Raw genomic sequence first — 14,791 nt, 5'->3', positions numbered from 1 at the left:
CATTGCCACATCAGTTTAAACCACTTACAACACCAAATTCCCGAAGACCAAAATGTAAAACACATTCGTCATTCAATTTCACATAAAATTGATCACACGTATTTTGAATCAACTCCCTAAATATTAAAGAACGAATATTGTGCATGGATAGAAACTCAAGGTAAATCAAGGAAATAACCAAAATAACTTTTCCTAAACATCCGAAGCTGGACATCAGTCAACTTTGACTGTAAAAATGATATGATGTCCACATTAGTGTATGATGCCCAATGAGTAACAGGAAAAGGCTCACCAACTAGAATATAGAGTTTACAATGCTACAAATATATGACACAAATTAAAAACAAACAGATACAAACTAAATCCAATTTTAAAAGAAGATTCAACAATAGACAAAATTATAACTGAAATTGTATGTACCATACAAACTTTATCAGGAATTTTAACTTTTTCTGCCTTCTGAACCTTACTTTTTTTTGGTTTGACACCTAAATTCACTTTATCCTCCACGACACGTTTTCTTTTACCTTCATCATCATCCACTCTAACCCTTTTGCTCTTCTTTTTCTCAGATTGTCCAACAACATCCTTTCGAGATTCTAACACTTTGACACTGTCGGAACGATTTTATCTTCGCATATTTCGTTCATCAATCGATTTCTCAACTAAAGCCGGGGTTGAATGAGGAGATAAACTCATCGATCTAGTTTCTCTTCTCATGTTGCTTGATTTCTCAATTGAAACCGACTTTGAATAAGGTGATGAACTCATTGAACGAGTTTGTCTTGTCATATTGCTCTATTTCACAATTGAAACTAGGTTCAATGAGAAAATTTAAAAAATAATTATATAAACAAACAGTTACAGAATTTTATGACGAAATTGATACAAAACTCGACCAAAACTTGCAAAATCGTCTATAACAGATACAGACGATGAACTCTAACTAAACAAGTCAGTCGCAGAAAGCCTAAAAAAAGCAACATCGCTTCTCCAAAAACACATGCAATCCGAAAAATATACAAAAAGAGATTTTTTACTCCAAATTACCTGGAATCAGACAAAAATAACCGCAAATGTATCTTGTTTTGTCGTCAATTTCAGCAGTTTTGGTTCAATTTACGAAAAAATCGCATAGAGAGAAAGAGAGAAAGAGTGTGTGAAAATCCGGTGTCTGTATACAAAAATAACGGATACACAAACTGACGTTAATTAAAACTATTTGAGCCCAAAATGACATTTGGGCCTTTTTTAGTAGATTGAGCTATTTTTGGTTGGGAAAGATTTTAGAGTGTCAGTTTGGATAATTTTCCCTATCTAAAAAGGACTAACACGTAAACAAATTTGGACACTGTTTTCCCAATCCACAATTGGAATGCATTAAAATGTTTCGCGGACTTGTTGGTTGGACTTGTATGAAATGAAATCCCTCTGATATTTTAAGACTTCCAAATTTTCTTTAAAAAAATAATTCGATCGTGACAAAGTTCCCAAAGAAGTTTATAGAAGGCACGTATTACATAATCCAACAAATACTACTAAAACGTATCCTAAAATATCAAATCATAAAATTCACACAAATAGCATAATCAAATTCATTGTTTACTTTTTCAGTTAGTATACATAAATTATACAATAGTTACACACGAATTATACACATATTATATGTGAATTATATATATATATACATAGACAAAACACAAGAACATGGGCACATGGACAAAGTAACATGGGAAGGCTTTTAAAATTGGACCACTTAGATTTAAAAAAGAGAAAAAGCATATAAAAATCCGGACAATACCCTTAGTAATTGACGCCAGTGTTTTCTCGTCCCTTCCATATCCTCCCACTTGCGTACACGCATTCTCATTTTAGAAAATCATCTCATGTGTTGATATGGAGAGATGTTTTCATAAAATTATCAATCTATAGAAATTGTTTTGGTAGAAATAAATTCAGTACCATATAATAATTTCCAGTAACAAAATACAGAAAAATGATTTGATTAAAGAAAAATATTAAATAATACTTTTGCCATGCCAAAACGCACCAAATAGTCATGTTTGTCCACGAGTCCCTAGTGACATACTAGAGTTGTCATAATGTTATATTTGCAAAATAATTTTTTTGTCTCATAATTATTGTGAGGATTGAGTGTATACTCTATTAAAAATATTACTTTACTTTTAAATAACGTACAAATATAAAGATTTAAGTGGAATATATTTGCGGACACATTCGTTATTTCACTTCATTTCCCCTCCCAATCTCAAAAGATCCTCTGCTAGATTCTTTAACACTGGACAATTTTTTTCTTCCCAAAATCTCCTCATTTTCACCACTAAATTACACCCAACTGCCACTTCATGGCTACTCTGCAAACTCATCTCCACTTTCCCATTTCTTCTTCACCAAGATTGCTTCTTTTCAAGAACCCCAATTCAGTTTCCTTTTCCAAAAAACTATTTTTCTCCAAAAAAATTAATGGGTTTTTGAATTATCCAAAATTTGGTGCTAAAGAATTGTTCTGTTGTAATTGTCAAGCTAGTGGTGAGATTATACCGTTTTCATCAGCTGAAAAGGAGAATGAAAGGCCTCCTTTTGATATTAATTTGGCTGTCATTCTTGCTGGTTTTGCTTTTGAAGCTTACGCTAGTCCTCCAGTAAATTCTCCATCTTTATTTATGTACATGTATATTTCATTTTTCTATTTATTTCTTTATTCATAAATTGGAAGTGGACTAGAATAGTAAGAATGGATATTATGAATTCATATACCGGTATCCATGCGACAAGGAGGTCACGGGTTTCAAGCCGCGGAAACAGCCTCTTGCACAAATGCAGGGTAAGGCTGCATACAATATACCCTTCCCCGAACCCTGTGCATAGCGGCAGCTGAAGGCACCGGGCTGCCTTACAAAAAAATATATAGCGGAATCCAACTATTTTGAAATTGAGGTGTAGTTGATTGATTGGTTGGTTGGTTATGTTAATTTGTGTAAATAAGAATGTTGATATGTATGTAGTTGTTCATTTTTCTATTTGATTCTTTATTTATAAATTGAAAATGGACTCGAATAGAGTGTATGGATATTGAGAATTCATATAGCAGACTCCAACTAGTTTGGGATTGAGGTGAAGTTTATTGATTGGTTGGTTAATTCATTTTTGTAAATATAGGTATGTGGTTGTTGATTGGAGAAGAAAAATGGCTTTCAAAAGTATCTTTCATTGTGGGTTCTTTTCATATTTGGTGTTGTAGAAGTTATAGATGTCATGCTTGTGATGTGTGAATTTTGTGTTGCACTGTGACCTGCAATATGAAGGGGAGTGTTGGCGCAACGGTAAGAGTCGACGCCGACGCCGTGTGACCATGAGGTCATGAGTTTAAGTCGTGGAAACAACTTCTTGTAGAAATGCTAGTTAAGTTGCATACAGTAGACCCGATGTGGTCTGGCCCTTTCCCTAACCCCGATCATAGTGAGAGCTTAGTGTACCGTGCTGCCCTTTTTTGTAGTTTGCAATATGTACACCTAAAGTTGTGATCTTTGAGTCTCAGTAAATATTTTTTCATTCATATTATTGCTTAAGCATCTTATTAGGCTGTTGCAATTCTAGTTTAGGAAATATACATAATGTTCTTTTCTTGTAGTAGGCTTAACTCCCAAAACTCATGAAAATGAATGAAGGAAATAGTTTTTTCATAACCATATGTAAGGCCATCACTTGTCTAAGTGGATTTTCTTTATATTTGATTTTACTTAGAAGGAACTTTAATCTTGCAAGTATACTACAAATCTTGAAATGTTTATGGAGCAAAAAGTAATTAAGCGATTGGATTGTTTTTCTAGTCTGATCCATTTTGCTTCTTTTGATATCACTTGAACAGGATAATGTCGGAAAGCGTGAGGTGGATGCAGCTAACTGCAAAACCATACTTCTTTCAGAGTATGTTGTTGGTTCTTATTCAGCTTAGTTTTGCTAATTTTATCCAAATCATCTTAGACAAGACTTCAGTTTGTCCAAAATTGCTAATGAGCGTAATATGTCTGTTTCTTTGAAAGGAAGTAGGATTTGGCATGGATCATGATTGGAAATTCTATCTCATATTTGACAACTATCTTGCAGGTCATTTGTGCGTGAAATTTATGATGGCCAGTTGTTCATAAAGTTAAAGAAAGGTTTCAGTTTTCCTGCTATGGATCCTTGGGTAAGGTATCCGCCTTCTAATATTAGCACATTATCAAAATTCAATTCGGACGTGCCTTACTCTTCTTGACGTGCCTTACTCTTCTTTCCTTATTAACGGGCTAATTATGCATTTATTTACTTTTCTAACTCCAGCTTTGATTTAATTACTTAATTTTCTTTCTAAATTTCAGGGAACGAGTGATCCGTACGTGGTGTTACAATTAGATAGTCAAGTTCTGAAAAGCAAGGTGAAATGGGGGTAGGTAGTTAGTCATGTGTTAATGCTGCAATTTTTTCTCTTTTCTATTAAAACTTCTCTAGATCTTCGAGGCTTAGTTAACAATGAATCAGGATGCTTTGCTTGTTGTCAATATGTTATTGCCCAAATATTGCATGCATAAGCTGAATGGTAAAGCAGCCAATAAGAGAGTCTAGAAATTGTCTTCTCTTCGGTTTGAGGAACATGTCAAATCCTTAGTAAATAGTTATGCTGGATTAAGTAGAATTCAATCGGTTTTCATCCTTAACTCACATTCTTTATTACCTTGAGTCAATCATTCCATCAATCTCTTATTTGATGTTCCACGACACTTAATCCTCTTAATTTGTTATCAAGAAGGCGAAAGGTCTACAATTGCTATTGTTTGTTGGAGAATAAAGCTATCTTTTTTCTTTATTTCAGATTATACACTGTTTGAATCTTGAAACATCATCCAAGAACGGCAACACTGTTAATATTGTGAATTTCGTTTGCAGGACAAAAGAGCCAACATGGAATGAGGAGTTTGCTTTAAATATTAAGCAGCCGCCTCTGAATGATCTTCAGGTTGATAAATTGAGTTCATCTTTGCTCTCTAATGGTTAATTAAGTAAAGGATAGAATTCCTGAAACTGTAACATTTTTCTTTCGAATTACGACCTCAATTTGCTGCAACTTAGCGCTTCCACATTAAACGACGAAACTTTAATACACAGTATGTGGACTATGTGTCAACAGATGAACAATAATCACATATTGCAACACTGAATCTCCTGATGAAAAGCAAGCAGCTTTAGTAAGATATGCAATTTGAAAAGCTTTAAGCTTTCTTGATATACCAAGTGGTCTTAGTGTCATTTACGGGTGCTTGCTATGGACACTGCTAAATTAACTGAATCTCCTGATGAAAAGCGAGCATCTATAGAAGCTTTGTAGGTTTCTCGGTGTTCTTGTTTCTCAACTCTGGATCTAATTACGTATTCATAACTATTGCCAGCTTGCAGCTTGGGATGCAAATCTTGTGGCTCCACATAAACGCATGGGGAATGCAGCAGTTAATGTGAAACACCTCTGTGATGGTATGAACCCAAGAAATGGCTCTCATGAAATTGTACTTTAAATAATTGTCTAGATTTCATGGATCTAAAATATCATTCATGCAAAATAAGGTCTGACTTCCTTTTCAACTTATCCCACCAAAATAGGGAAGTTCTGAGTGCTTCTTCAATATGCATATTGGTTGTGTTTTGATGAGTATACTGAAAGTGTCTCGTTGCTCATCAAACAAATTGATAAAGGAAGAAATCCTCTTAAAGGGACAAATTAGTTTTCTATAATTATACCTCTGAATTATATCATAACCGATATAAGTGCTGATATATGGATTAGGCTGGTATACAGATTCCATTGATGTTTAAATTTGTGAAAATAACAGACATGTGCTTTTCTAGGAGAATCTCATGAACTGCTGGTTGATTTGGAAGGAATGGGCGGTGGTGGGAAGATAGAGATAGAGGTAAGTTGATTTGAATCTGGAGGCATATTCAAGGTTCAAGAGCACTAAGACCTTGCTTATGCAATAGGAAGCTACCTAATGTTCGGTTGGTTCATTTTCTTTTGGTTCTTCCCAATTTATCTTCTGTCACTAGAATTTCTAACTGAATAGGTGGTTTTCTGGATGAACTTGTTGGGACAAAGTAATATCGTTCTTTTTTCTATTTAATGTTCTCAAATTCGGTTCAGCTTAACAACCACTGCAGAAAGAACAAACTGAATGCTGCTTTTGTAGATTTCTAGCTGGACCTGAAGATTTTCGATTTAGCTGGAATTTCAGACCTTCATTTTCTGAAAATCCTTCTAATTATTTTGACAACAGTGGTACTCTAGCTGAACAGTATGTTGGACTAAATTGGATTTACGTAACGCTGACTTCAGAATCCTTCTTATATGATACCCAATTTGACCATTGTTGATTCAATTCTCTATTTAACTAGTTGTCCTAATAACATATTACAGATACAGTACAAGAGTTTTGAGAAAATTGAAGAAGAAAAGAAGTGGTGGAGAATCCCAATCATTACAGAATTTTTAAAGAAAAACGGGTTTGAGTCTGCTTTGAAGACAATTCTGGGTTCGGAGACTGTGCAAGCTCGACAATTTGTACAGTTTGCTTTTGGGCAGCTGAAGCTACTAAATGATGCATATAATGATTCGAATAGCAGCATTGAGAATTCTGATGGTGCTATTGTGGAATCAGATGTACAGTCGGGGTCGCAGAAATCACCCAACTCAAGCATGCCTCAAGAATCAAAACGCTCAAATAATTCGGAAAACACCAAAGTTGGTGGTGAGATGGAGTTTAATCATGATGAAAATGACATATCCGTTGAGCATAATTCTGCTGGCACTATGTTTTTTCAGAGCTCTCAATCAGATAAGCATTTCTGGAAGAATTTTGCTGATATCGTCAATCAAAATGTTGTTCAAAGACTTGGTCTCCCCGCTCCTGAGAAAATAAAATGGGATAATCTTGACTTGTTAAATAAGATTGGGGTGCAATCGCGGAAAGTTGCAGATGCAGGATATGTTGAATCAGGTCTTGCAACTCCTGAAAAGCAAGAAACCGCTAATGGTAGTGCATCAGCTGAACCTCCTGTTCATAACAACATTCAATCATCGCTTCCAGATATCAAGAAGGTGACACAAGACTTATTACGTCAAACCGATTCCATTTTGGGAGCATTGATGGTCCTAAACGCCACAGTTTCCCAATTCAGCAAAGGCGCAGGTTTTTTCGGAAAGGGTGATGCTAAAGAAGATTCTTCAACCGGACTGGAAAATGATATCCTTGGATATCCCATGAATAAAGATGGATTAGTGTTGGACGAGAAGAAAGCCGAGGAGATGAGGTCTCTTTTCTCAACAGCAGAGACAGCCATGGAAGCTTGGGCACTGCTAGCTACTTCTTTGGGACATCCGACTTTCATCAAATCTGAATTTGACAAATTATGCTTCTTAGATAACGAGTCAACTGACACACAGGCATGTTAATATCTGACTGTCTAGGAGCTCTTAGTTTAATATATATATATATATACAATAAAACTTTAATAATGTGAAAATATAATAGTTTAATCAGGTTTCTTAGATTTCATTTATTTAATCTAAGGAGAAGATTATTCAACTGATTATGGATTCTGCCAGGGCTGCAGGTAGCACTCTGGCGTGATTCAGCAAGGAAACGGTTAGTTGTTGCTTTCAGGGGAACAGAACAAGTAGGTTTTGGTTGGTATTATGCACATCTGTAGAACTTATTGATTTTGCTCGCTTGGGGATAACCGGTTGTTCTTTAATCCAGACTAAATGGAAGGATCTTCTGACAGACTTGATGCTAGTTCCTGCAGGGTAATATCGCTGATCTTACAAGAACAGGCTGGCCTGAGTTTCTTTTTTCTCTACCTTAAACTTCTGGTTCTCTATACTACTACTTTGTTTTTTCCTATTACAGTAAACAAAGTATTTTCATCCTTGTCTAAGTTCTCTGAAAGTGTACTTCCATTGAAATACAACTGTCTACTCTGTGGCCTGCTTAAAGAAACAATTCACTTTCTTAGAAGAATACAGTTGGAAGATAACTATCTGTCCGACACCGTGGAAATAAGTTTGAAATTCAAACAGTGCTTGAAACAATAAAAAAGAATAGCCCAAGCACTTCGTTAATATTGAAAATGAATTATATGTCGCCTCCTTTTCATTATTTCTACGCAGCTAACTTTAAATGGTTGAGAGACCGCCATTTATTTATTTTGTTATCCTGAGTTGCTTCTATGCTGCAGGTTCAATCCTGAAAGGATAGGTGGTGACTTCAAGCAAGAAGTTCAGGTGGCACCCAAATTCTTTACCATCTTAGTGTCTGATTTATGAATACGCTCTACTTATGTTTAGAATATATCTCATTATCAGAATGACTAGAGTTTTTTTTTGTAGGTTCACAGTGGTTTCCTAAGTGCGTATGACTCAGTTAGGATTAGGCTTATCTCGCTGGTCAAACAAGCAATTGGCTATAGGTAGGTGGCCTGTCAAACGAGATTGTACAATGCTGCATTTTCCTTTATCTCCTCGGATATTGTGAATGAGAGATGAGATAACACAGCTCCTATTTTTGAATGAGGATATTGATCTGATATTTTTGTTATCTCAAGCCATAGACATTTACCTTTAGAATCAGCTCCTTTTCTCCTGCTTTACTTCATAGGTCCTCCTCTCTGTTAGCTCTTTATCAGTACAGTGAAGTAAGAATTTGGCAAATATTTGTTTCAAGTCTTTACTAAGTGGACTGGTGGCATGCACTTAGTATTACAGTCCGACTCTTAAAACTTGTAAATGCATTTTTGCTTTACCTGAGATGTCTAGGACTGCCTTAATCTTTTCTTCTGTTCTTTCCTTCTTTTCCCCTGGATTTTGTTACTGTTGTTGTACATCTTCCTCTTTGTCTTCTTGGTGTTTTCTTCTCTGTTTTTGATGTTCTCGCTTCACTGCTAATCATTGATGTCATTTCACCTATTAAACTGTAAATGTATTTTCCAGAGATGATGATCTTGACCCACCAAATGAATGGAGTGTTTACGTTACTGGTCATAGTCTTGGTGGTGCATTGGCTACTCTTCTCGCTCTTGAACTATCATCAAGTCAATTAGCTAAGTAAGCTCCCTTTTCTGCTTGTTTCTGTAGCTTGTTTTCCAGCCATTTTGCATTATTTACCACTTACCAACATCTATCCAACGACTTTTATCTTTTTTGTTTGCCGTTGTGTTAGGCGGGGAGCTATCTCTGTGACCATGTACAACTTTGGATCTCCAAGAGTTGGAAACAAAAAGTTCGCTGAAGTTTATAATGAGGTATAATTTACACTCTCCAGTTGTGAAATACTTATGTCAAGACTGTCTATATTCTATTGCCAATATGGTTTCACCATACGTTTATGGCATCTTTTACCATTCTTTTCTTTTTCTTTTAAAGCTACTCTTACCGGCAACATATAAAGTAAAGAAAAAGAGAAAGTATCACGTATTTGTTGATCAGCTACCTTGAGCTCTTAATGAATCTAAACCATTCTATGGAAAGAAACATGAAATTTCAGAACTTCTTTTCCTTGATGAATTTTAATTTTTTCATGAATATGGCCCATAGTAAATGTGCTCTCTCTCACTTTTTATTCTGCAAAATGAGCATGTTCCGTAATCTTTATATTGACACCAAAATTTAACATGAAGTTCTCATCAGTCTCGATGCAGAGAACATAGTCCAAATTTTCCACCAGTGCCAATTGGCAACAAAATTTTCTGATATGGATATAGCAGTTCAGCAATCAAACTTCTTCAGATTTCTATGTAACTGAAACTTTCCGCAGTACATGCAGTTTACATAGAAAGGGAGAGAAAGTGAAAGGTGGAGAAAATGAGCTTTAATAAGTGGATCACCTCTTTGGAGGTTTTCTTCTCAGCTTCTAATATGGCATTATATTCTGGTGTAAGCGGTAAGCCACTGTCTCGAGAAAGGTGTAATGTCAGGGGTTTGGTGTTCATCTAACCTAAAAATTTAATAAGAACCAAGAAAAAAAAATTAACATACCAAACCGAGAAGCTGGTTGACACACTCACCTTAACCTAAAAAATAGTGTTTGCCTATAGTTCATGACAATATTTGCCTGTTTTTCTAATCTAATATGGTGAACTGCTGTAAATACATTGTTGTAGCACCCAAAAAGAAAAATGCCACCTTACAAAATCACTTTCCCATGCTTTGGAAATGTACGGAGTTTAACTGTTAAAATATTGAGTGACTCTATGTAACCAAGTTTCTTCTTATATTGCAGAAAGTTAAAGACAGCTGGAGGGTTGTAAATCACAGAGATATAATACCAACAGTTCCTCGGTTGATGGGCTACTGCCATGTTGCTCAACCTATTTATTTGACAGCTGGAGATATGAAAAAGACAATGGTGGGTTGATTCTTTTTCAATCTTTTTAATCTGTCATTTTTAAGCTATAAAACATCAAAGTTTATTTGTTATCGATCGACTTCAACCTCAAAAGGAGTAGTGTTTGTTTTTCTTTTGTGTCTCAGAAGGTTAGCTTTACCCTGATAAAATTTATGAAGGGTTTAAGAGAAATGGCCTTTATTACTGTTCAGTAATAATATTTACTCAATTCTTAAAGTAATATTTTTGAGAATTCTTACATAGAAAGGTGGTGACTATTGAGAAGTCTTGTGTCATTCTTACTGATTATGTATGGGAACCTACTTTCTCAGGAAGCAGATATGACATATTTGACATCATTTGACCTTTTATCAATTTAAAGGAGTTTATTTTTTAACTTCTTATGTTTCGGGAAAAAAACGTTTCAGGATAATGTAGAACCCTTGGACGATGGTTACCAAGGTGATGTTATTGGAGAGGCCACTCCTGATGTTATTGTCAGTGAATTTGTAAGCTTCTCCACCTTTAATCCTTCTCATCTTTTATTTCTTTTTTATTCTGTGTTCCATTTCATTCATTGACAATATGTTTTATTAAGATCTTACACTGCCTATTTCTGAAAGAAAACTGCTTAGTTGCCATATATTGGAATACCCAAGAACTTTTTTTTTTTTTTTTTTCATTTTAACACATAATTTAGCATACTGGAGTTCTATTTCTTATGTATTTGGCTGTACAAGTTGCTCTTTTGAATCTTCTGATCCCCTCAATCTCATGCTAAATTTCTGGATTTTGACTTCATACTGATATGGAGTAAAAAAGCTGAAAAAGTTTGTTTTTCAGAAATTGTTTTTGGATTTGAAGTTACTTTTGCAGTTATATTAGCTTGTTATGATAGTTTGATTCAGAAAATGAAACTCGCTGAATAAATGAGGGAAGGTGTCCTTGTGGTATAAGCCTATCCATTCAAAACATTAGTTTGAAGTTTCAAGTCACCAAGGAGGGAAACTGGGAGACCCCTGGGGGGAAAAAGTTACCAAATTAAAAGAAGAAAAATGGTACTGATTAGCGATAGCATGTTACAATACTTTCGGCTTGAGACTTGAAAGTCCAGCATAGCAAAGTAAGTTTGCTATGTGTCATGTCTCACATTGGTTGAGGAAATGGGTTGTAATCTTCTTATATAGTCTGGGGGTAATCCTCACCGCATTAGCTAGCTTTTGAGAATTGAGATTTAGTTAGGCACGTCCATTTTCACATGGTATCAGAAACAGACCTATTGCCCTGTTGTTGTACTTCTCAGTGTTGGGCCCCGTGTTATGTTATTCATGCTCCAGTTGTCCAGTCATGGTTTGGGGGGGGGGGGGTTCAAGACCCTCATTAGTTGTTGGTTGAGAAAATGAGTTGTGGTCTCCTTATACGGTCTAGGGCAATCCCCCTATCATGAGCTTTGGGGTTAGTTAGGCATAAGGTCCATTTCTTCACACTATGAAATAATAATTTCCTCTTTATCAAAAGGAGTAAGAACTCCTGAGAAAAGCATTCTCACTAATTACTGGTTGGTACATTTTGTGCAGATGAAAGGTGAAAAAGAACTGATTGAGAAAATATTGAACACAGAGATTAACATTTTTCTCGCAATCAGAGATGGCAGCGCACTTATGCAGCACATGGAGGACTTCTATTACATTACTCTGTTAGAGGTAATTGCCTTTTCCACTTGCCATTTTGAGAAGTATTATATGAAGGAAAATTGATATGTGTATATTTATATGTTTTCTAATATTTCCTCAGAATGTGAGATCAAACTACAAAACTGTTCCAAGGTCACAACTGGCAGAAGAGAAGAATATATCAATTGGCTAAAAATGGAAATCATCAAAATTTTGCCAGTGTCGATACTCCATAGGTCAGAGCAATTGTCGTAAATAACAACCATACCACAGAATAGCTGCATTTATTGTATCTCTGCACGATTCTTATTCAGCAAGTGTACATGTCCTGCTCATCTATTAACTTAATAATATATAGCCAACTGTTACTATTGCTTTATCAATTTGTGCTTTATACAAATTGTCTGTACTTTTGAGGGAGAAAAATGCTGCAGTTATAATGTGAGGTAGTAGTTTATGGCCTATCAAATAGGAGATGTCCACAATATTTTAGGTTAGAAATCTAATATCTGGAAAGACATCCGATACTTAGTATGCTCTCTAGGAAACTCCAAATAAGATATTCAGAACATTATAACGTGCAAGTAGCTATAACACTTAACATTAATTATAATCTCAAGAATAAAGATCGTTCAAAATAACACTGAAGCAATGACCTCACATCCAAAAACTGAAAGAATCTGAAAAAGCACTATCTGTTTTAGGGTGCTAGTCAACAAATTAACCGTAAAATACTAGACTGCTATCTGAAACTAGCTATGTTCTTGAGGAGGAGAACATATTAGAAGAAAACTTTTATGTGACCGGCACTTATTCTATATTATAGCTATCAGTTTTCCGTAATGACTGAACTTTACAGATGCAAGCTTTTCGAAAGATTCTTAGAAATGCTGGTTGCCTTCATCTTGTAGCTCATTATTTTCAAGCTTTGCCTCAAAATGTCTACCTCCCTCTCCCTCTTGAGTTCTTGTTGCTCCATTAAAGATATTCGCTGTTTTAGAAGCTCAATGGTTTCCTCCTTTTCTTTCAGCTCCTTATGCAGCTCCTCTATTAATTCCATTTGCTCTATTTTCCAGCAGAGTCCTCCTCCTGGTGAAACAAATGAAACACATTGGAAAAAGGTATTAACATTCCAAAATATAAGTAAAATACTTCTTTTCTAGGAAAATCTTTGTCAGCTTCAGCTTTTCCAAGCAGTTTACCCAAGTCTTGTAACCACATCTTTAGAACGGGGACTCTGGGGGTGTAGTATTTGTATTATGAAATTCATTACTAATGTATACATAATTGCTAACCGAATAACTAAGACGAGAAAAGACTGGCTCTGCCTATGTTAGAACACATGAATGGAGCAGGGGCGGAGGTAGAGAACTACTTACGGGTTCAGACGAACCCAGTAGCTTTTGCTTAGCCCCTGTATTTATATTAGAAAATTTGCTAAATGTGTATAACTATTTATTTGCGAACCCAGTAATTAAGACGTGCTATGAGTTCGATAACAAGTTCAGAACCCATAAACTTCAAATCCTGGCTCCGCATCTGGAATGGAGATGATAAGAAATTAAAGGGCAGCTCGGTGCACTAAGCTCTCGCTATGCGCTGGGTCCGGGAATGGCTGGACCACAAGAGTCTATTATACGCAGCTTTACCCTGCATTTTTGGAAGAGGTTGTTTTCCAGAAGATGAGAAACTAATGGAAGTAAAGTACCTTGATTTGTCCTTTGGATAAGATCATCAAGCTCAATTTTGATGGCAAAATAAAGTTGTTTCCACTTCTCAATGGCCATGTCTCTTCTAGCTTGCTCATCCCTAATTTGCTCCATCAAGTAGCTTGTCCCCAAGTGATGCCACTCCTTATCTCCTTGCACACTACTTAACATGTCATGATTTTCTACTCCTTTGGACTTCTCTTCTTCTTCTCCTTCTTCTTTATCTTCCAACTTCTTCCTCAACTTCTTCACTTCCTCTCTTAGCTTCTTCCTTTCCCTCTTCCACTCTGCTTCTTTCAATGCAAATATGATCATCTCTTGCGCGTAAGCTTGACTCTCATGTTCCCTCGTGCACATTATTTCATTCACCTCAGCTTGAAGAAATCTTACATTATACTTCAACCTTTCAACCACTTTGGCATTTGGGTAGCTTTTGTCTTTGGTTTGAAAACTTCCCATTTCCTTTATTCCTAAACTCTCCTACTTTTAGTAGTAAACTAGTTTTCTGTGTATATATTTAGAAAAGTCTGTGGGCATAGGTGTGAGTGAGGTAAAAGAGGGTGTAGGTAGACTAAAATAGTCAACAAAAACAAAACTTAGTAGGAGGCTTCTAAAATTAGAACTTAGAAGATATATTTATAGGACTAACAGTTGGGTATAAGGTACAAGCAACAGAGCACCCGGTACAACACATTAAAGGGTGGATGGATCTTTGAATTGGTGGAAGAAAATAACAAAATGCATTAAAGGGTGTCTTGGATCAATAAGAAGGAGTGGGAGAACATGAATTCTTGAAAAAAGGAGGCTCCAAAACATGTAATGTGAAGTGATAGAACTAAATGCAAAGAGGATTGTAATACTATTTTTTGGCTCTTGTATGAGCTCAATTATTAATGCATACTGTGAAAGATGCCTTTGTGAAAGAGAGTGAATGGAGTAGTCATATTTCAAGATATTGACATGAATGGATGACAGCAGT

General features: G+C 35.7%; 2 protein-coding genes across 5 annotated transcripts; one reads left to right on the top strand and one right to left on the bottom strand.

Annotated features, from left to right (window-relative positions):
- Positions 1–1,923: 1,923 nt before the first annotated feature.
- On the top strand, positions 1,924–12,503 carry LOC107797675 (uncharacterized). Of its 4 annotated transcripts, XR_012711541.1 has the most exons (19): positions 1,924–2,663; positions 3,890–3,948; positions 4,129–4,210; positions 4,383–4,450; positions 4,948–5,017; positions 5,448–5,529; positions 5,902–5,966; positions 6,467–7,492; positions 7,663–7,725; positions 7,809–7,855; positions 8,287–8,332; positions 8,438–8,517; positions 9,038–9,151; positions 9,267–9,348; positions 9,734–9,986; positions 10,326–10,451; positions 10,859–10,939; positions 12,008–12,133; positions 12,225–12,503. XR_012711541.1 is itself a non-coding variant. In XM_016620581.2 (18 exons), exons 1-18 carry the CDS (start codon positions 2,367–2,369, stop codon positions 12,294–12,296), a joined length of 2,586 nt encoding a protein of 861 aa, XP_016476067.2. In that variant the 5' UTR covers positions 1,924–2,366; the 3' UTR covers positions 12,297–12,503. The 4 variants fall into 4 exon arrangements, 2 of the variants coding, with proteins under 2 accessions (XP_016476067.2, XP_016476068.2); XM_016620581.2 differs by lacking the exon at positions 9,734–9,986; XM_016620582.2 differs by lacking the exons at positions 1,924–2,663; positions 9,734–9,986 and adding an exon at positions 2,741–2,845.
- Positions 12,504–12,680: 177 nt separating this feature from the next.
- LOC107797676 (uncharacterized) lies at positions 12,681–14,677 on the bottom strand. Its single transcript, XM_016620584.2, has 2 exons — positions 13,812–14,677; positions 12,681–13,192 (listed from the first exon to the last, which is right to left on the bottom strand). Exons 1-2 carry the CDS (start codon positions 14,269–14,271, stop codon positions 12,957–12,959), a joined length of 696 nt encoding a protein of 231 aa, XP_016476070.1. The 5' UTR covers positions 14,272–14,677; the 3' UTR covers positions 12,681–12,956.
- Between the last annotated feature and the right edge of the window lie 114 nt (positions 14,678–14,791).

The sequence above is a fragment of the Nicotiana tabacum genome, chromosome 7 (genome assembly GCF_000715075.1).
Source record: "Nicotiana tabacum cultivar K326 chromosome 7, ASM71507v2, whole genome shotgun sequence".
Taxonomy (NCBI): Eukaryota; Viridiplantae; Streptophyta; class Magnoliopsida; order Solanales; family Solanaceae; genus Nicotiana; species Nicotiana tabacum.
This window is presented reverse-complemented; position numbering and strand designations above follow the sequence as displayed.